The sequence below is a fragment of the Brachyistius frenatus genome, unplaced genomic scaffold, assembly GCF_029030835.1.
Source record: "Brachyistius frenatus isolate BFR_SWC_R1_liver_20210118 unplaced genomic scaffold, ASM2903083v1 Contig_212, whole genome shotgun sequence".
Taxonomy (NCBI): domain Eukaryota; kingdom Metazoa; phylum Chordata; class Actinopteri; family Embiotocidae; genus Brachyistius; species Brachyistius frenatus.
The window spans coordinates 425,965-447,329 of NW_027210811.1; the positions used below are offsets into that span (position 1 = coordinate 425,965).

The following is a 21,365-nucleotide window of genomic DNA, read 5'->3' on the forward strand; positions in this document are numbered from 1 at the left end:
GTAAAATTAAGTTGGTTAAAACACTGAAAATATTGTATTTTAATTTCTCTCTCTTAAATAGAGTTTCTAGATAATTAACAATTAGTGATATTACAGTATGTCTCCTGTCGGTGGGAAATAATTTTTCTCAATGTGTTCCAGATTACACTGTAAAACAAAAAATCCATATTACACATATTCTACCTGGAAACATCTCTGTTCTATCAGGACTATATATCTTTTAAATTAATAAATAAAGAAATGTAAAATAAGAATAAAAGAACAAAAATAGATGTGACCTAATAAAGTTGAGATATCACCGTTTTGTTTATATATATATATATTTCATGTTATATTGTTTTGCTATTAAAATATGTTATCATGTCCCCAGAAGGAACTTTTTAATCCACTTCATTGTTTGGAGAGCTTGAAGCTCAAACATGTCATTGCAAAAGTCGGATCAGTTGTGTGATCGCACCATAAAGCAGAGCAAAAGTGAGCACGGCATCAGAAGATCAATACATCAAGCTTTGTTGACTGAGAGATGGAAAAGCAACTTCATCACAGATACAGAATTTGATAAATAAAGCACACAAGACTGGAATCAACAAAAGTCCTGTCAAAAGAAGGATGTCAAGTCGTTCTCGCCGAGGACGAGCTGTGTCTCTAAAGCACTTCTCAAGAGGAAAAACACTTGAGGTGGGCAAAGACAAACCAACATTTTACAGTGGCTGATGGAAAAAAAGTTTTATGAACTGATGCATCCAAGTTGGACTTCTGTGTCAGTAACAGGGTGGATGGAAGGAGTCCAACAGGAGGGAGAATATGAAACACTGTAGTGGGAATATTCAAGGGTTTTCTGAACCAAAGTGACTCAATCAACCAAAGAGAAGCAGCACTCCAATCTGCAGAGACACGCTTCACCCTCTGGTTTGCATCTTTGGGCAGAAGGATTGATACTGCAGCAGGATAATGAGACCAAACACCTCAACTGATGAGAATTACCTGACCTCACACGCCCAAAACACCGGGTGGGGTTTAGTGGGGCATACTGACATTTAGACATGTGTTAATCAATGACTGCTAAATATGTTGCCTCTAACAGAATTGTCATAGTTGTAAAGCTGTATTTTCCCCTGTAAACGGACAGCATGTTTCCATCTGCTAAATTGAGCTGAAAATGTTTCATACTAAGATTTTTTTGGCCAGTATGAAGAATGAGATGCTTCATAGATATGGACCCAGAGAATATACCCAAAAATACAACGCAGAAACAGAAACGTTACAGCAACATGAATCATACACGTACAGTAAAAGTGGAACCAGATCAAAGGAGTGTTAATGCTCCTTCTTTTCTGTCTCACTCAAACACACAAAGTCAGCAGTCAGAAGAAGCAGCACTGCAGCTCCCAAAGCCATGTTATAAGTCAAGACAGGGTGCAGGGTGCATGTAGCTCTAATCCTCCAATTAATTCTCATTCCCCACAAGTGGAGGACCCCTGAGAGCCTCTTGACACTTCTATTAAAAAGTAAAAATGAAACACAGCATGAAGGTGAAGCAAGAGAGATCTCTTTCTTCAGCCGATCTCCACAGAGAGCAAAGTTTTACAACACTTTTGGCAAATAGTTACATTTTCTTTCTTCCTTTTCTCATATGGGAAGAGATTTTATTCAGAACACAATACGTTTTGCACAGCACTGGGAGAATAACACGAACAACAGGAAATAATTGTTTGCATATGCCCTTGTTATTGGCTAAAGTACCAAATACTACAGAACAGATGACAACATAAGTGTTGAGGGAGCCTTTCCGCTCAGATGTCGACAAAATGAAGCAAGAAAACATAAATTGCATCATCAGGGAGTGCAGACATTACACAACATAAATGATCATGAAAGAGGAACCACTGATATATCACATTCCCCTGAAATAAGATACCAATAAGATACTAATTGGAAAAAAACATCTGTTTGACCACATGCTTTCTCAAAACTCGTGTTGCTGTACATCATGAATGGCATGCTGCTCGAACGTGAATGTACGAAGCTCAGAGATGATCCTGTTCACCAGAAATGACCGAGAATGAAACATTTTTTTAGCATATGCACCGTCTCTGACTCACAAATGTGATGACACAAATAAGTTTGAGACCAATGATTGGAGTTAGTTTTACTGGCTCTCGGTCGCTGCAGGATCAAGCTCTTAATTGTGGCGCTGGCGATGTTTAATTTAGTTTACCTTGTGTGTCAGCAAGCAAATGGAATAAGTAATCTAAAAATTAGCAAACGAAAACCAGTTAAGTGAAGTTCAAATCTTTTCTGCAGACTTGGGTATACGCAAAAATAAACACTTATCAATATCTCTGGTTCTGCAGCATCAATTTTAATTATTTTTTTTCTTTAAACTATGAATTACAACTTGAGTACTCTTTTAAAGTTTCTGCAAAGTATGTACCGACAAAATTTAATATGTGGGACTAAATCGGCAACAAGGAAATATCAAGTTCAGAAAATCATTTGTATATATCTTCTTTTATCGCTGCTGCTGCGCATCTTTCCTCCTGTTTTTATTAACCGTCTCTCTGAAGTTTTATAACCTTATCGTGCCACCATCTTCTGATTAAAAGAAAAAAGGGAAGTAATGTGTAACGATTGGAATATTTCAATGTGTACTATTTCTATCTTTTTCATTTAAGATATTAAACACCTTCCATATATGAGAGTGGATCATTATTGCTGTAATTTATTGTAGTTTGAAAAAAGGCAACTGCACCTCAGCACTGCCATTACTGATTTTGCTGCTGCAATACAAATGGTAACATCAGAGTTCACTTCATATGATCGACACCGACAACCTGACGCTTTGTCAAAACATTTCTGTCTCTGTAATAGAGACAAAAAGGCCAGGCCTGTTGACATGTGAACTGAAAATCTGGGGACACACGTTTGCTGGAGAAATGACAACACAGGGAGCAGCTGGGATTGGCGACCGCCGTGATTTTCCGATCCCTCCGGATCACGGCTCACTGATTGATTCGGCCACGCTCCCTGACGGCTGTGATGACTTGTTCCCAGAGGTGCTACATGAAAATCTGGCCCCCGTGCTTTTGTCTCTGAGGGACCTTTTATCCTTTTGATTCATGCCTGTACAAAAATGTACATCAAGTGAGGGTTATTAATGATAAAATGTCTTACATATGTTTACCTATAAAAGTCTAAACAAGTTCAAATCTCTGCATCTTTCAGCTCTTTTTTTTTCTTTCTTCATGCTAAACTTGTATGATGTTTTAGCAGCATTATTTTTTGCTCTTTTTTTTAAACTAGTTAAAATTAGTGTGTCTAATTTACTTTCCCAATCAATAATTAAATGACCTAATCTGCTGTGTAAATTGCCATAAACCGTTTGCGTGTATATGACGCAGTGTCACTGTGAACTTGCACGGCGGCTAGATTACTAAACCAGATGAGTAGATGAAAAGGCTTTTAAATAGTTACCCCTCTGTGTGCAATGTAATTTAAATTAATTTGTAGTCAACCTGTCTATGGAAATCTGGGTCTGTTAATATGTGCTCTTACCCACTGAATGGCTGAGATGCACTTTGACCTGGTTTGAGCTGACTGAGGCACAAGGTGCAACTTTGACACCTACATTGCGCATCTTTACTGACACACGTCCTGTTGCGTCATTTCACCCATGTAGGTGCCATGTAATGATTTGATCCACAAAAATTGCAACTCAGCACAAGCATGGAGAAAAGCCGCCTGCGATGCAGAAAAATACCACTTCACCTGGAATAGCACTGCACCGGGTACAGAAAAGGGCCCGCAGGCTGAATGGATGGTGTGACTGAGGCTGGAGCAGATCCTGGCAGAGCGCTCTGAACAAGAGTGTCTGAGCCAGCCCTCGGACACTCTCTGGTCCTCTGGTGGTAGTTGGGTTAGCGGCGGGTGACAGCCAGAGGAAGGGAAAGGACGATTTCTGAAAGAGAACAGAAGGCCTGAACACACGCAGTGATTGGATCAATGGGAGGAAATAGGAGGGAGGAGGACAGAGGAGAGACGGCACCAGAGGGAAAGAGGAATAAATGAACCTGGTTCATTCTTTCATGGCTGAACTACAATAAACTTCCAATTCTAAAAATCAAATTAAAACTAATGTCTGCTACTAATAATCCATTACCACCAGTTCTACCCTGGTGCCTCCGTCCAAAACACCAAGTAATTGGGCCACTTCATGTTTTATCTCTTTAATGTCCACTGCACAAAGAAAACGGAACCGAAGTCCAACTTAGGAAACAGTCATCATCTGCTCCCGGCAGTGTATTTGTGCTGCTGTAGTCATATTTGAAACTCTATGTGTGTCCGGAAACAAACACTCTCCGCAGAATTCCCAAACTGTCAGCGACATACTGAGGCTTGTGTTTAAAGGGGATGAAAGCAGCAAATGTCATTTGACTGTAAGTGTCACAACTTCTAACATACCCACCTGTCGTGTGTCGTAATGTATTCCTTTTGATCAGACCCCGGTTCCGGATGCACCATCGGTCCACCAGTTGATCCCGACCACAAACACACCAAAAGGAGGTACGGCATGGCAGCGTTCACTAAATATCTTAATTAGTTCAGATGTGTTTCGCCTTCACTTTGACTTATTATGATTTAAACAGGCACAAATGTAAAGTCCTACTGTACACACGGTGTGACCGAACATGATGTTCAACAGCCTGAAGGATGAACTCTACAAGACCTGCGAAGGTGTCCTGTGGTATCTGGTAGCAGAAGATCCTTTAAGTCCCGAGGGTTGGAGTTAGATCTGCTGTGGATCAGACTTGTTCCAGCACATCACCCAACTGACAAACCACTCATCTTACAGTTTAGGTGATCCTCCTGCATTAGAACTGCTACAGGGGAAAACATCTAACTTATGTATCTTTACTGTTGACACAAAGTGCTTATGAAAAATATATTTTGATTTAAATCTAATCGGTGCATCATTAGTGCAAACGGACACTTATCTTTAATAATAATACAAATTATTGTAGTAAACCTGTCTATAAAACACAGACTTTCACAACAGAAAAGGAAGAGTAAGAGCTTTTAAAGCAGCCTAAACAAACCAAATTGTACTTCAGATTTAAACCATCTTATATTGTTTAGATTGTATTTAAATGACACATTATAACTGTAACAAATTTAACTACTGAACAGCATAAACAATCTGCATTTCAACAGTTATCAGAAAACGTGGCTGTTTTGAGAACTAGTTAATGATTTCAGTCCTTTTTATGCACAAACATTTTCTGCATTTAGTTCATGAAATACTTTTACGCAATAATGATGAGTAATCTAGTTGTTTGAACTGCTGGTTGGACAAAACAAAGATTTTGACAAAGATTTTGAAAAGATTTCACAATACGAGCTCAGGTTTGGAAAACCACATTGGTTTAATATATAATCTCTCTACATTTGATTTGTATATCGTGTCTGCATATAATATCTGCAATGAGTGCATTTCCTTTTACCTTTTCTTGCAAATACAACATACTGTCCTCTTTTTCATAGTGTGTGAGCACCGCAGCTACCGTAGCAAGCACGCTGGTCCTGTGTGTGTGTGTGTGTGTGTGTGTGTGTGTGTGTGTGTGTGTGTGTGTGTGTGTGTGTGTGTGTGTGTGTGTGTGTGTGTGTTTTACATCATTAATCATTGCAGCTACTGAGGAGTTGCTGTAACGGCGAGCTGGTAGCCTGTTGTTAACATGCAGGTCATACACAGTAGCTGACCTGTAGTTTGAGTTATTTTCAATAACTATAAATAATGTTTAGCTCAAATTTTTGTGCCTTGAAGATATTGGATTACACTGCAGGTAGCAGGTGTGTTTGCTCCGCGGTGCTCTTAATCATTTTAAAAATATCACTCACCTCCCACAGCCTCTGCTGAAAGTCTGTTGCACAGGACACCACTTCCTCTCCTCCCGTTTACACAACAGCTTTAATTAAATCATCCCTGGTGCAGTAATAATGTGAGCCTGGCCTTGACTTTGTTCATGAGATACCAGAGGAAAAAGGAGGGAGAAATGTCTTACCTGATAGCGTTACTTTCTGCTGAGGCCCCTTTTCATTCTTGACAGCTTGATTTTTTTGTTCTCCTCTCTCCTCCAGTGGAAAGAATGGCAGAAATGTCAGCCTTGGTTACAATTTATCACCGAGCAGCGTACAGGGGGAAATTTAGCAGTGCCATGAGGCTCTGAGGCACGAGGGCGGCTCGGCAGGTGATCTGCACACAGAGCCAAGTCATGGCCAGACTTAGAGAACGTAATGAGTGCTGAATAATGTTGTTTACACCAATTTGATAAATGATAGGATTAATTAAAAAATTTTAATTAGTCAGATTATTTTAAAGTTCAGGTCATATGTGCTCTTTAGTGTTAAAGTAAAGAGCAGATTCAAGGGACTCACACCTGTAGAAACTTCTCTGAAATAACAGCTTTTTTTTGTTTATCTGTTCTTTTATTCTGTATTTTTCTATCCTGCAACATGACCTGCCACACAAAAAGTTGTACTCCACAACAGTCAGTAGCATTAGTAGCTGACACCCTGCTGAGTTTCCTTGGATGTATTTTGGATGTAATCCTGAAGAAAAGTGCACATAAGCATAGAAACCTTAGTTTAGTTTGATGAACTGTTGTATACTTTCTACTGCAAATCACAAGTGCTGAATATGTATCGGCCCAAATTGGGGTCAATACGATTTTGAAAGGGTTTTGATTAAATAACTCCAAAGTAGAAAAACATGTTTTCAAACATAATAAAAGTGTATGTGTACAAATTCAAAAAGATTAGTATTTGTAAAAAAAAAAAAGTTGTGTGACTTTAATCTGTGAAAAAATTCCCGCATTCTCATGAAGAACATTTTATCAGTACAAACCTTTCAGTGAACCCTCTGTTCCCGTCAGTCATCCCTCGGTGTGTCCATCAAAGTACCAGGTAACCGGGGACAACCGCATGCTTCATCTTTTAAATGAGTGTGGCCAAACTATCATGTTCCATGTTTGTGATTACAGTGCAGGGCGACGTGCTGCTGGGGCTACTAACATGATGTGATGGAAACTGTATGTGTATGTATGTTAGATCTTTTAGCATTTTTGTTAGATTTTTACGACAGCATTCTTTTAGCACCAACTACTTCTCCAAAAAAAAGTATTTATTTGTGTATTATTACCAGGAACATGTTTATGGTGTAATATGAATATTAAGCAGACAACTATGACTTAATCAGATTGTAAGCAATTATTTTTGTAGGTATTTAACGTGTTGAAAATTTAAACTGTAACAGCTTCCATACCATGAACCCACTTTTTACCCATCTATTATTATTATTACTATTTATTATTTTTAACATGCTCCAGTTAGTTGTCACGTGGGAAACTGTTCAGATCAGCAATGCAGTCTGGTGGTGTTGTCTTCTTTCAACAAGGCCTTGAAAAACATGTATTTAACCTTCTACTTGAACTCTTCCCCAGTGCTGTCTAAAATGAACGCTTTGTAAGAGGATATTTTGAAAAAAACATGTATTGTTCATGAAATATCCGGGAGGTGAAAGATATAAACATTTAATATACAAATTAAAAGAAGTTTGTTGATGCGTCCAAGAGCCAAAATAAACTATAGTGTTCAATTAGTATCAAAACCACATAAAAGTCCGGTACGTGCAGATAATGTGAGCGCAGAACAGCGTCCTCGCAGAAAAAAATTACACAAACCTGGTGAACAAAACTAAACAGGCAATCGACTCCCCTGTGTGCCCGCCGGGTCTCAATCAAGATCTGGAGAGGTGTTATAAGCTCCCGCTCCAACCGGTAGTATTTTATGGAGGATGAAGAACTTTCCTGGTTGGGGCTTTCACTGCTGAGCATCACTGTTTGTCCGAGTACACTGGTGTTCTTCCCAGTATTACCATACCTCCGGCATTTTTAAAATCTAGCACACATCGTTTGGTTTGTGTCTGAAAATAATCAGAATGGAGCAGTCGAAGATTTTATTACCACGTTTTCAAAAAAGTTAGGACGCTGTTTAAAATTTAAAAAACAGTAAGCAATGATTTAAAAATCACATAAAACAATATTTAATTGAAAATAGACCAAAGACAACATATCAAATGACTAATGTTCCTCAACGTAAAATGGCAAAATATTTGTGGATTTTATCATCTACAGTTCATAATATTATTAAAAGATTTCGAGAAATCTCTGTATGCAACTGTCATAACCTTTGTGAGATGTATTCAAAATGAGCATATATTTCTCATAAGACAATAAAATCAACAATAAAGTCCCCACTTTTATGGAAACGGGGTTGTACTTGTGCATCAGCAGACTAATCTCTTCCATCCTCTTGTGGCTGTGAAAATATAAATCACACTGTGTTCACTCCTCCGGGGAGATTAGTACTTACTAAAATAAAGGTCATTGAGGTTTTGGTGGGAAAGCATGTGACATCTCAATAAATTGTTATATAGCACATTTGTTTGACGGTAAGGGTTGCACCTATTTTTTTTTTATTTTTTTTTACCTTTAATCTGACTGTAGGCTATCTCTAAACACACTTCATTTATCTTCACCTTGACAGTTCCAAATAAAGATAAACTTACATACACAGCTTTGGATTTAGTTGGTTGTAAAATTGTGTTTTATTAAACAGATAGCAGAAGGCCTACAGCTCATTGGGTGTACTTTTGGTGGACATGTAGTTTCTGCTGGGCTGACTGACAGAAATGTGCCTCTTTAAGATCGGGAAGCGTTTCACCAGCAGCTGTCTGAAGTAGTTCTGGAATTTTTTACCAACAAACGTATAGAAGACGGGACTGATGCAGAAGTAAATGTAGGCGATGGTATGGGTGATTTGAAGTGCATAACTCAGTTTCTGTTGTTCCTGACTGCTAGTGGCTTCATCGTGCATCAGCAGCACAATGTTGAAGGGAATCCAGCACATGAAAAACAAAAACACAATGATGAATATCAGCCTGACTGTTTTGAACTTGGTAACAATCTTGGATGACATGACAGTGATCGTAATCCTGATGTAGCAGTAGATGATAACAGCTAGAGGGAAGATCAGGAAAAGGAACATCTGGAAGTAAAATCCAGATGTTCTCAGCAGTGCCACATTAATACCAGGAAGGTCACCAGGATACTCATCACACAAGGTTTTGTCCTCCATACGATCTTCAAACGTGTCGTGGAGAATCATGGGCCGGATGCAGGCCAGGCCACTGACCAGCCACACCACAGCGCAGGAGACCACCGCGTAGCCACGCCCCCTCACTCGGGACGTGCCCAAGGAGTACACAACGGCAAGGTGTCGGTCGAAGGCCAGCAGAGTCAGGAAGAGGACCGAACTGTAGAAGCCCAGGTAGTAGATGCTGCCGACAACCTTGCACATGACTTTGCCAAAGATCCAGTTGGAGAGCTGCATGTAGACTCCCACGAAGGGAAGGCTGCTCATGAAGATCAGGGAGGACAAGACCAGGTTCAGCAGCAAGATGTTGGTCGCAGTGTTCAGCCGCTCAAACCTGGCAGGAGGTCAAATCAAAAGGTGTTGGAGAAAGAGTGTAAGGGTGAAGCCATTATTGACAGTTATATTTCACTCTGTGGACCAGTGAGTGTCTGTGAGGTAAATCTGAACATCAGTCTGAACTAGAGCAACTTCCGGTTTCAGCTTTGTGCAATTCTCTTTTATCTTTCTCGTTGTGATGGTGATAAGCATTTACACTCTCAATTTATGACCAAGTCATAACATTGCACTGTAAAATTGAGACTGTTCTCCCAGGAGGCCCTAAAACAACATCTGTTTACATTCTACATTACATTACATTAGCGGCCATAGTAATTATGACACTTGTCTTTTTAGTCAGTTCAGCTTTTCAAGAGCTGTAAATAGTTCCACCGTTGTTCTGTAACGTTAAGCAGGCCCAAGGTCCCTAAACAAAACAGCAGTTTTGACCTAAACAATCATATTTCTTTAATCCTGAAAAAAATAACGTCTGTTAGAACTTTGATGTTTTTAACCAAATAAAAAGCCTGCACAAGGATGTTTCGAGTCAGTCCCTCCTTCAATGTTCTCTTTCGACCACACACAGTTGGCAAGAAAACATATGTCAGGTTGATTAGTTGATGAGATGTAGTACATCTTGCATATCCATCTCAGATTAAGAACATAAGAACACAAACAATATTTACTCTGTGAATCCACACAGAACGTCTTTTAAACTATCAGCTTCACGATACAAAAAAAGTACAAAACCTCCTCTCTGGAGCAACAATCTGCATTTCCTGCACATCTGGCCATATTAACCCGCTCTGTGCCAGTTATTCATTAACCAGCATTCATTAACATGCACAGCAGTCGTCCATATTGCTGACACTACTTTTCTCCCCACAGATCTCTTGTTTAAGGGCTCTTTTAGTTTCACCGTTCGAAATAAAGCTGCGTGGACATTTAAAGATAAACAACATGTGGAATTGCATGGAAAGCATTTTTACTCCAATACTCCAAATGCTGTTCTCCAAAAGTAAAAAGTGGTTCATCACTTTTTCATCAAAATGTGGCTAAATTCTGCAGAAAAATCGATTCAAATATTTGTTTTTTTTCTCTGGTTATTATTTAATATTTCATTGCAAAACTTCAACCAAAAGAATTAGTCGTGAGTCTGGATTCGTCACACCTTTTTAAACAGAATACAGGGAGGACCGGAATACACTGTGCAAATCAGATCACCTGCAGCAACACAACAAGAACTCATTTTTCTTTGACAATCTGCTTTAATGGGTCTGCCAGCAGAATTACGTATGTGACCGAATTAACAGGTTGTTCCTTTAACAAAAAGTTGTGATTGTTCTGGGTGATGTGACGTGTTGTGTGTGGGATGAGATCGTTGAGGAACACAGAGTTTAGACATATTTACTTCTACTCAGGATACAAGCAGCTCTGACGTTGTCTGTGACTGAAGCAGGAGATAAAGTTTTTCATATCTTGTAACCTGAAAAATGAATGCTCTTCATATTGCTTTCATGCAATAATCCTTCCAGTGTAAATCCTGATGTGAAGGCTCTCTAATCAGGCTTCTGGGAACCAAGATACTTTTTTACATTTTGTTTGTACAACCTGGAATTTATGATGTCTTTGTTTTAATTACTTGTGCTGTTTGAACTCTGTTGTTTCATTCAGGTCTAGAGATTAGTTGGTTCACTCACCGAAGGATGATGACCAGGACCAGCCCGTTGATGAGGACACTGAAGATGAACATGAAGTAGTAAAGGACGGACAGCTGAGCTCCCAGATTGTTACCACCGTCCGCGTTGTAACTGCTTTCATTATTGAATGTTTGAGGCGCCATCTTCATGTGAAATGTTTGAAGAGAAATCTGTCACAAACAGTAAAGTTTGCCATCAAACATAACCTTAACAATATTAGTATGAATGTAAAAGAAAACAACTGAGGCTGTTAAAAATATTTGGAAGCGTGTAAGAGCTGATGAATTCTGCAAGCTAGAAAACAAAGTCTTTAACCATAAACTGAGAGGAAGGAAGTGAAATAAAGGCAAATGTCTGAGAGAATGAGCGTCATGTTAGACTGAGCTGACTTACCACTCGGCCAGCAGAGAAACGTCTTGTCTGACTCTGAAGGTCGAAGCCTGTCGCACTTAAAGTGAGTTCAAGTCCCTCCGTGATAAGTCATCCAGCTAGAGGAAGTGCCATAGAAGTGCGTGCGTGCGTGCGTGCGTGCGTGCGTGCGTGACCGAGGACGATGGATTGGCTGACAGCCCAACATACTGTAGCTGTGCAGCCTCTGAACACAGCTCCTGTCTGGCCTGTTCGGTTCACACACACCGACTTGGCAGTGCAGCATCTGTGTTCAGGATATACTGATACGACGGGGAAATCACAGTGATGACTGTGTAAGAGGAATGTAGAGGAAGCAGCAAAATACAGACAAAATTATTGATTTTATTATTTATTGTTTAACAACAATAAAAAATTGAACCATTACATTAGTTTAATTGTAGAAGGAATTTAGTGATTGTAATACTCTGATTGGCTGTTGTAGTGTTTCCTGTGGCCAGTCACATTAAAATGAATGAGAAAGCTGAGTTTTTATACGCAGCACTCTGAACACCTCAACAGACTCAAAAGTCGGAGCTGTTCTATAATAATTTCCTGTGGTGTGTTGTTTATGTAGCAACTGTGTCACATCACAAATTCCGGCTTTACAAACGTATTTATATTTCCAAAATGTTTCTTCCCATTCATCTACCTGAACGTTATGGTTAGTTTTATCTTAATGTTTCTGGGAAACCCTTTTAATGTCGTCATGATTTCTGTTTACACTGTGAAAAGAAAGATACTCCACCGAGTGGATTCACATTTTAATACACGTCAGCCATCGTCTGCGTGTTGGTGTTTGTAATAAGGGACTACATGTACATCCGCTGTTTAGAATTAATATTTGGGAAAGACATATACTTTTAGGAAAATATCCAGAATGTGAAAAAAACAGACACATAATCTACGGATTAAAAACAGTTGATTTAATAAATACTTTGGATTTATATCAGCAAATTCAAACATAATACAGTTTTGGAGCAGCTTCCTCACTGTTTCTGTTTCCAAACACAACTTAACGAATTTCAAAGAAAATTAATCATTACACTTTATTATTTGTATTTACTGTGTTTTTACACGAGGACATTTTTGGTTATTATACAAACATTTGAAAACATGTTTTTGAGAATAATACAATAAGAAACAACAAAAGATGGACAAAATCCAAACAAATATGGTCACAGGAAGCCATTTGCCGGTTGGCTGGACACTCACTTGTGTGCACGTTAGATTCATTCTTTTTCAGGAAGCATGTTAAAGCCGGTTTGGATAATTAAACAGATCCAGCTCTACTCTTAAGTGTTTAACAAAGTCTCAGTTAATTCTGTTTATTACCGTGTCAATTTTGCACAATCACAGTCAATGTATCAAAAAAGACACTTGACACCTTACTAAAATATCATTATGATTTGCAGAAAATCATTTGAATGGGTGAGTTCAAAGTCATGGCCACACCATGATACAGAGCAAACCACTTTTTTACTGAACGTTTAAAGTTCTCCACATATATTGAAACATGTTGAGCTGCATTTATTGTATGAAAGGTGCTATTCAAATAAAGTTTATTATTATTATTATTATTATTATTATATTGAAGTTTTTAACTGGACGCAACAGAGGTGACAGTGTCGTCCACTACTTTCAATCAAAAGTAGCTAAAGTCTGCACAAAAAGTGACTAAATGTCAAATCATCATGTTACATCATCTCATTTAATTTGCACTCTGCCGGGTGTCAGATGTGGTCACTCATTTATATCTGGTTGCTTCTATCTGTGCTCACTTTTACTGTTTTTAATTCAGCAATTGCCAATAAAATTGTATCTTATTTACATATTTGTCTATTTCTGTTGTTGGACAGCAGGATAAGTTTAAAATAGACACTGAAATGCAGCCCTTTAAGACTATGGGCTTTGTTTCCATCCTTGCTGCAGCACAAGAGCAGGCGCAACTCTGGTGCAGTGTAGTGCAGTGGTAAAGTCAGAGGAATCCAAAATTAGAAGCTATTTCACAGCTCACATCAATCACGGTCGATCAAACCAACTCTTTATTCCCTTTTAAACTGTTGTAGTGCAGTTTCTAATGGCTGAAGAAGGCACCACCATCCAGACTTGATAAAACTGACTTACTTCTCTGGGAGGTTCACGCTCTACTCACCAAATCATTGGTACAATGAGTTGGCCTCCACAGGCTGATGATGTTAATTTGGCTTGGTAAGAGGGAAATAATGTTATAAATAACTTTTCCTCAGGTATCATGAGAATCACTGCGGTTCAATCATATGAGTCAAAACCTGCGTTTTATAGAAGGCAAACACGGGACTCATGTTGAGGAGGGAGTGTAAGTAAATGATGTATACATTGAGCTACCGATGTAATTCATTTATTAACGTCACTGATGAAAAGCAACGTGCTCCAAACATCTCTGACGCTGTGGTGTTAATAAATAAACTGCATCGGGAGCTTTGAACGTGCCTCGTTTACTTTCCAATCAATGATTAAGTGGCCTAAGCTGCCATGTGTGAATTACCCTGAACCTTCTGAGCAGAAATGATGCAGTGTCTCTGACCAACTAGTAGATTACTGAGCCAGATTAGTTGGTAAAAAGGCTTTTGAATTGTTAAACCTTTATGTGTACTTTAACTAAATCTGGAAACCAAGTCACTAAATTGGCAATACTGGGCCAGCCATTTAAAATGCCACTGAGGGATTGAGAGATCAAAGTTACACAACTGGTCAGCCGAATGAATGCTCTGTTGATGACTACTGAAGTCACCATTGGTTGGCCTCAAGTCGTAAGTTCCTGTATCCATTTCAAATTAAAGTCCCTCTTAATCTTCCCTTTTAGGTGGAATTTTTCTTTACTTCTGGTACATAAAACTAAAATAAGGTGGATGCTTAAAACGTTGCCACTGAATATGGGGTGTACAGATAAATCTAATATCTATGCTCTTCTGGCTATTGAAGCTTACCTTAATCAAATATACAGCTTTCTTATTGACCACTAGAAAGCAGAAATGATCAAAACCAAGTCAAACAAGAGCACACCTTGCAAATCTCTGAATTAGTTCAGGGAAACTTCTTTTTTTTTTTGCATTTGCAAGCACATTAATGACTGAAAGTCTACATACTATATATACAGAGAAGATGTGGAATGTTTTCCTGTACAGAACCATGTCTTCTCAGTCCCTGCATGAAAGTGTTTGGTGATCGCAATAATTAATACAATTCAACCAGTCCCCACAATATTTATGTGAACTTGCAATTTTGCAGAATTCCTGCAATTTCTCTGCAGAAAATGTTCTCAATAGAAGCTCCGCAAAAGACATAACTCTGGGTTCTTTAAGTTCAGAAAATAGAAGGGAAAAAAAGATGAGAACGAAAATGTTTCAAGCAATTTCTGTGATGTTCAACATGCCTGTTGTCAAGTCAAGACAGATGACCCTTTCTCGATTAGGTAAGACTTTGTTTTCCCTTGACTTGCAAATTTCTGCAATCACATAAAATTCCACAAATGACATCACAATGTTTGTGCAAAGATGTTGAAAAATCTAATATTTTTGTTTACAACAATCATAAAAAAAATCAATGACATCCTGGAAGGGTGGGATTTTGGTTTGAAGATGGCAGATTTTGACGAGCGAATATGAGACTCTTCTGATGCGTCAGCAGATTCATTTGTTAAATCTTTCTGGGACTTTGGCTCTGTTATTTAAACCAAAAGCACAATGCAGAGAAATAACTTTTACCATTGCGAAACTTGGTCATTGGTTCTTGTGAAACTAAAGTTCAACTCAGGAAACTGTAACTACATTTGGCAATTTGGATCAACCACAGAAAATGTATTTCTGCTATAATACAACTACAGAATGAACTAAATTACATTCAGACTAATTTACCTTCACTCTAAAAAGACAGCAAACTCACACAGCCCTTACTTTGCTTGTTTGTAAGTCTACAGTCTGCTTCTCATCCCTACAGCTCATTGGGTGTACTTTTGGTGGACATGTAGTTTCTGCTGGGTTGACTGACAGAAATGTGCCTCTTTAAGATCGGGAAGCGTTTCACCAGCAGCTGTCTGAAGTAGTTCTGGAATTTTTTACCAACAAACGTATAGAAGACGGGACTGATGCAGAAGTAAATGTAGGCGATGTTACGGGTGATTTGAAGTGCATAACCCAGTTTCTGTTGTTCCTGACAGTCAGTGGCTTCATCGTGCATCAGCAGCACAATGTTGAAGGGAGTCCAGCACATGAAAAACAAAAACACAATGATGAATATCAGCCTGACTGTTTTGAACTTGGTAACAATCTTGGATGACATGACAGTGATCGTAATCCTGATGTAGCAGTAGATGATAACAGCTAGAGGGAAGATCAGGAAAAGGAACATCTGGAGGTAAAATCCAGATGTTCTCAGCTGCTCCACATTAATACCAGGAAGGTCACCAGGATACTCATCACACAAGGTTTTTCTCTCAAAATTATTAATAAAAGTGTTGTGGAGAATCATGGGCCGGATGCAGGCCAGGCCACTGACCAGCCACACCACAGCGCAGGAGACCACCGCGTAGCCACGCCCCCTCACTCGGGACGTGCCCAAGGAGTACACAACGGCAAGGTGTCGGTCGAAGGCCAGCAGAGTCAGGAAGAGGACCGAACTGTAGAAGCCCAGGTAGTAGATGCTGCCGACAACCTTGCACATGACTTTGCCAAAGATCCAGTTGGAGAGCTGCATGTAGACTCCCACGAAGGGAAGGCTGCTCATGAAGATCAGGGAGGACAAGACCAGGTTCAGCAGCAAGATGTTGGTCGCAGTGTTCAGCCGCTCAAACCTGGCAGGAGGTCAAATCAAAAGGTGTTGGAGAAAGAGTGAGGCTTTCAGGGTGAAGAATTTTAAGACACTTAGAGACACTGAAGGAGGGTATCACATCATTAAAACTGATTTTGGAAGGCGTAGAGAAATTCAGTGGACGGGATGTTAAAAGTGTTAAATCAGAAAACACTTCCATGTAATTCGAGACTCTGATTCAAAATGCCGAGCCTTTTTCGGAGGGCATGGTCACACGTTTGCTGCGTTGCACCTGTAATCACAGCCACACTGATATTAAGGGCTCCTGGAATCTACCTGTACATCCCAGCAACAAGGTGAGGAGTTAAACCACTCGACCTCAGGCAAGACAAGATTTTCAAGGAGTGTTAGGCTTTAATATAGCACTTATTAAAATGATATATCCAAATATTATTATGAAGATAATTTACACTGCCTTGTGCTTTTTCTATTTTAAGTTTTACTGCTCCAGTATCTCATTCCCAGCTCATTTACAACACATGAACATTAAATCATTTCAACCCCTAAGGTGTCCCTCAGATGACCGTGAGGGTGAAAGCACAGTTGACTGATACATCACCAAGATGAACTGAGGTAGCAGTTTGCAGGTTTTCTGCATTTACTGAGAAACAAAGACCAAATCTTTTCTTGTTATGCTTTTTATTAAAATAAATATGTATTCAGTCTGCATATTGCTTGTAGCCAACAGACCTTTTTCACAGCTGACATTTTGACTTCTCCCAGTAGGGAAAGCAAAAATGTATTTATGGTGGCAGCATCCCAATTCAGGAAGATCCTGCCTTTGTGCTGGCTGCTTCACTGTCATGGCTTATTGGGACACATGATGGAAGTGAACCAACATTAATCAGTGCCTCCAGGATTTCAAGTTGTTTTGTGATTGTTGCGATCAAAAATGCTTGATTTTGCAGCAGATTTTCAAAAAAATTGTGACATAATTTGGTGAGTTTTAAGTGAATTTTATTGCATAAGATTGCATGAATTACAAAGAATTGCAAACGGAGAAATATATATTTTTTTAAAGTATTTAAAAAAAAATGTTTAATCACTTCCTTTAATAATAATCATCCTGCAAGTTACAGAAATATTTTAGTTCTAATACTTTTTTATTTATTTATTGAACTTGGAGAACTATTGGGCTAAAATATACAACAAAAACCATAAATATGATGTATGTTTCCAGAACAGAGCGTCTGTGACTGGAATATAGAAACAAGGACTACATCAGCCTTTCAAAATAAGAGCTTTAGATGCTGTTTAATTCATGTTCATTCAACACATAGACCTGCTGGATGAAACAAACACAGAGACGTCTCTGACAACTTCGAAGTGTGTATAAAACTAATGTCACTTCTGTTGATAATAAACATATAATTAGATCATTTTAATGTGAAGACCACTTCACTTCCTGTTTCTCATGTTCCAGTTTCCGGTGAACAGAGTTTAATTTGGTGATGAAAACAGGAGCAGAGACTTTCTGATCGTAAATGAAGGTTTTTTTGGTAATAAAGTGGGTTGTTTTTTTTTTTTTTTTTAAAGACGTACTTTATGCTGTTGATACGTTCAACATACTTGCAAGCTTACATGTTATTGTGGAGTTTGCTTGAATTTGAGTTAATTATTTTGATTGCAAGATCAATATTTTCTGGAGGGACTGATTAATACACCTGTGCATTAACTACTGTGACAAGTGAAAAGGTCTTCTCAGGTTTTCCATGTGTTGAATCTCGGGATCTCTTGAGATTGGAAGCAGGGCAGCAGTGAACTGTTCTTTCTGTAATAACTTTTCTCTCATGTCCACAAAGTTATTGAAGGCAGTTATAATTGTGAAATATCATTAGTTATTCTCCATCTTGCTGTGCCATGAGGAACATATTTGTACATAATTTATACAGCACATTTAAGATCTGAAATTGAAGCCAACGAACAGAAACAAGAATCCAACATGACCAATTATAGAGAATCATAACCCCTGTTCTCTGAGGTTAATGAATCAAGGAATATTAATGATGTTGTTTTATTCATTTCACTTTATCAGCAGCCCTGAAACAATAGTGATTTATATTTAATATTCTAATGTGGAAAAAAAATGATGTGAAATTGACAAGGTAAATAAGTGATGATAGAGGCCTGTTTGAGGAGTTCAGTGTCTAAGCTTTGAATGGTACCATACATTTTTCTTTCTTTTCTTTCTTTGAGCTCCCTGCACCCTGTCAGCTGACATAGCATCTCTTCAACCCTCTGTAACATGCTGCATTATAAACATTTCTGTCAGTTCAATGCCTGGGGAAACTTTGCTGAGTTCCTCTCAGACATTGCCATTTGTGTTTCCATGAACACCGGGACTATTTTCAGATTGCTCGCTCACAAAGTAACATGACTTCATCTTAAAGTCTCACAATGTGGGTTTTTTCTGGCAACCTCATGTCATCTCCCGTCACATCCACCAGCGCCCAGATGGTCTCGAACTGAATCCTGTCGTAGTGCTGCATCTCTCTTGTGTCACACATATTCTGTCCATTCTGCCTCCCACATTTCGCACACTGATATGCTTAATTCAGTTTTGTGCCCATTTTTGGGACTGTAGTTAAATTGTACAAATTGTTTTGTATTATACACAGGAGTGTTTTTATTTTTTATACATTAATTCAATACATTGTTTATGGCAGCGTCCACAATTTCCAAGCTGAGTTTATTTGACTCATGCACATGACTCACAGGACACATTGACTGTCTAAAATCCAATGTTACTAACAGCTCATTGTTGGCTGTTCACTCTCCCACAACCCCGTCACAACTGCAGTAAGTTACTGGTAATGCCGAGCCAACATTTCATACTTGATGCTGCTTCACATTGAAAGCATGAAATGAGGAATGGCTTTTATTGTTCGTTGTTGCATCAGTGCATCTAAAATAACAAGACTGTGGTCATTCTTGGCAGTTTTTGTCAGTGTTGTGTGCATCATAAAATCAGATCAGTTACTCAAGAAATGTTGGGAAAAGGTAGATTAAGTCTGGAGTTGTTGTAATCACACAACCCAGCAGTTTCTGTTGTATTCTTGACAAAGCAGCCGCAGGACCACAAGATACCACGACTTAGAAAACCCCCCGGGGACTGACAACTTTAAGATGAAAAATATAATCATGTAATTCACAGTTTATTGTAACTTTGTGCATTATCACAAAACACATTATTCAATAGTTTAAAACTGACCAATTCGTTTTACCTGCATGGACTGTTTGTACTCAGTGTTTTTACTTGGGCATGGAGATTTGTTGGTCCACTTACCGAAGGATGATGACCAGGACCAGCCCGTTGCCGAGGAGGCTGAAGACAAACATGAAGTAGTAAAGGACGGACAGCTGAGCTCCCAGATTGTTGTCACCATCCCCGCTACACGGTGCAACCGGCGTGTACGGCTCATCGCTGTAGTCGAAAGTTGTAGTTTCCATCTTCATGTGAAATGTCAGTCGGAAAATCTGTCTGTAGTCATCGAATATTAACATTCACATAATGGGGTCGTATGAACTTAAAATGAGGCTGCTGATTGAGGCTTTGGTAAAATGATTTGAGGTGGAAGAAGAGTTAGAAAATTGACTCAGACGTCATGGAGGGAAATACAAGCAAATATTTGAGAGAATTAGCATCATGCTAAGCTGAGCTGACTTACCGGCTGGCTGGTAGAGAAGCTTCTGATTCTGACTCTGAAGGTCAAAGCCAAGTCACTCCATGATAAGTCATCAAGTTAAGGAAGTACCGCAAAAGGGTGTGTGTGTGTGTGTGTGTGTGTGTGTGTGTGTGTGTGTGTGTGTGTGTGTGTGTGTGTGTGTGTGTGTGTGTGTGTGTGTGTGTGTATAACACACCCTCTGAACACAGCTCTTCCTCAGAATGTTCAGATTTTAAAACTGCCTACAGTGACTGGGCAGCAGCATCCGTTTACAGGACATATTATTATGATATTATAATGACGGAGAAATCACAGTGCCGACTGTCTGAGATGAAAGAAGAGGAGTAAGTAGCAAAATACAGACAAACTAATCGAGCCCGTTAAATAAACACTAGCAGAAGGTTGTGACCTTGAGAACACAGCAGTGCAGAATAAACTCTGCTCGCGTGTCTTTGTAATGATCTTCATCCGTTCCCAAGCTGTCGGTCACACAGATCAAAAATGGCACTGCGTTTAAACAATGCAGGAGGCTCCAGTGGGGATCTGTGAGACGGTACAATGTGACCTGGATCACAACAGATCCAGCAGTGATGAGGAGCCACAAACACAGCGCAGCAGTTTATGCTACTCTGACAGTCTTTTTATCTTTTAGATATTCAGGTAAACCAGGAGGCCACGATACGTCTGATTGGCTAGTGGTTGGCAGATGATTTTGGGTCAAACGTTCATCCAGGTTGAACTCATTCAGCTCGGTAACCCTATCATTTATGACCTTCTGACCCCTACAGGAGAGGTCAGTGTAAATAGGTGCATTTGTTACCAAAAGAAATGGTTTTGTTAAAAGAGAATTAGCTTTGCAACCTGTTTAATGTTGGTGTTAACATAATATTCCTTCATCTGGGAGCAGGTTGTAGTGATTTGGCTTTAGAAATGATTATATATTTTTGCCAGTCACTAGTAAATTAAAGTGACTTCATCCTGCTGCTTTATTCTATATTATGGTTTTAAGATACATACATTTATTTTAGGTTTGTCCCAATTAGGTTTTCTGGCTCTAATCGTGATCTGAGTCCTGAAATGTTTAGTCTGCTGATACCACGTCCACTTGTAGGAGTTAGTTGTTGACACTTCAGAAGCACTCACTGACACGGCAGCAGCCATCAGTGGCCAAATAGTTCAGGTCCATACGACATAACTACACGTCCACTGTTCAACCACA

General features: G+C 39.1%; 2 protein-coding genes across 2 annotated transcripts; both read right to left on the reverse strand.

Moving 5' to 3' along the window:
• Positions 1-8,638: 8,638 nt before the first annotated feature.
• On the reverse strand, positions 8,639-11,684 carry LOC138633239 (C-C chemokine receptor type 3-like). Its single transcript, XM_069719350.1, has 3 exons — positions 11,619-11,684; positions 11,226-11,395; positions 8,639-9,544 (listed from the first exon to the last, which is right to left on the reverse strand). The coding sequence occupies exons 2-3, from the start codon at positions 11,372-11,374 to the stop codon at positions 8,686-8,688; spliced, it is 1,008 nt and encodes a 335-aa protein (XP_069575451.1). The 5' UTR covers positions 11,375-11,395; positions 11,619-11,684; the 3' UTR covers positions 8,639-8,685.
• A 3,921-nt stretch (positions 11,685-15,605) lies between these two features.
• LOC138633240 (C-C chemokine receptor type 3-like) lies at positions 15,606-19,931 on the reverse strand. The gene is made up of 2 exons (XM_069719351.1): positions 19,768-19,931; positions 15,606-16,464 (listed from the first exon to the last, which is right to left on the reverse strand). Exons 1-2 carry the CDS (start codon positions 19,929-19,931, stop codon positions 15,606-15,608), a joined length of 1,023 nt encoding a protein of 340 aa, XP_069575452.1.
• Positions 19,932-21,365: the final 1,434 nt, after the last annotated feature.

Bases quoted from the DNA above. Each gene is read 5' to 3' on its own strand.
- LOC138633239 (XM_069719350.1), bottom strand. From the start codon at position 11,374: ATGAAGATGGCGCCTCAAACATTCAATAATGAAAGCAGTTACAACGCG. The intron at 9,545-11,225 runs GTGAGTGAACCA...ACCTCCTGCCAG, and splicing joins GTCCTGGTCATCATCCTTCG to GTTTGAGCGGCTGAACACTG.
- LOC138633240 (XM_069719351.1), bottom strand. From the start codon at position 19,931: ATGGAAACTACAACTTTCGACTACAGCGATGAGCCGTACACGCCGGTT. The intron at 16,465-19,767 runs GTAAGTGGACCA...ACCTCCTGCCAG, and splicing joins GTCCTGGTCATCATCCTTCG to GTTTGAGCGGCTGAACACTG.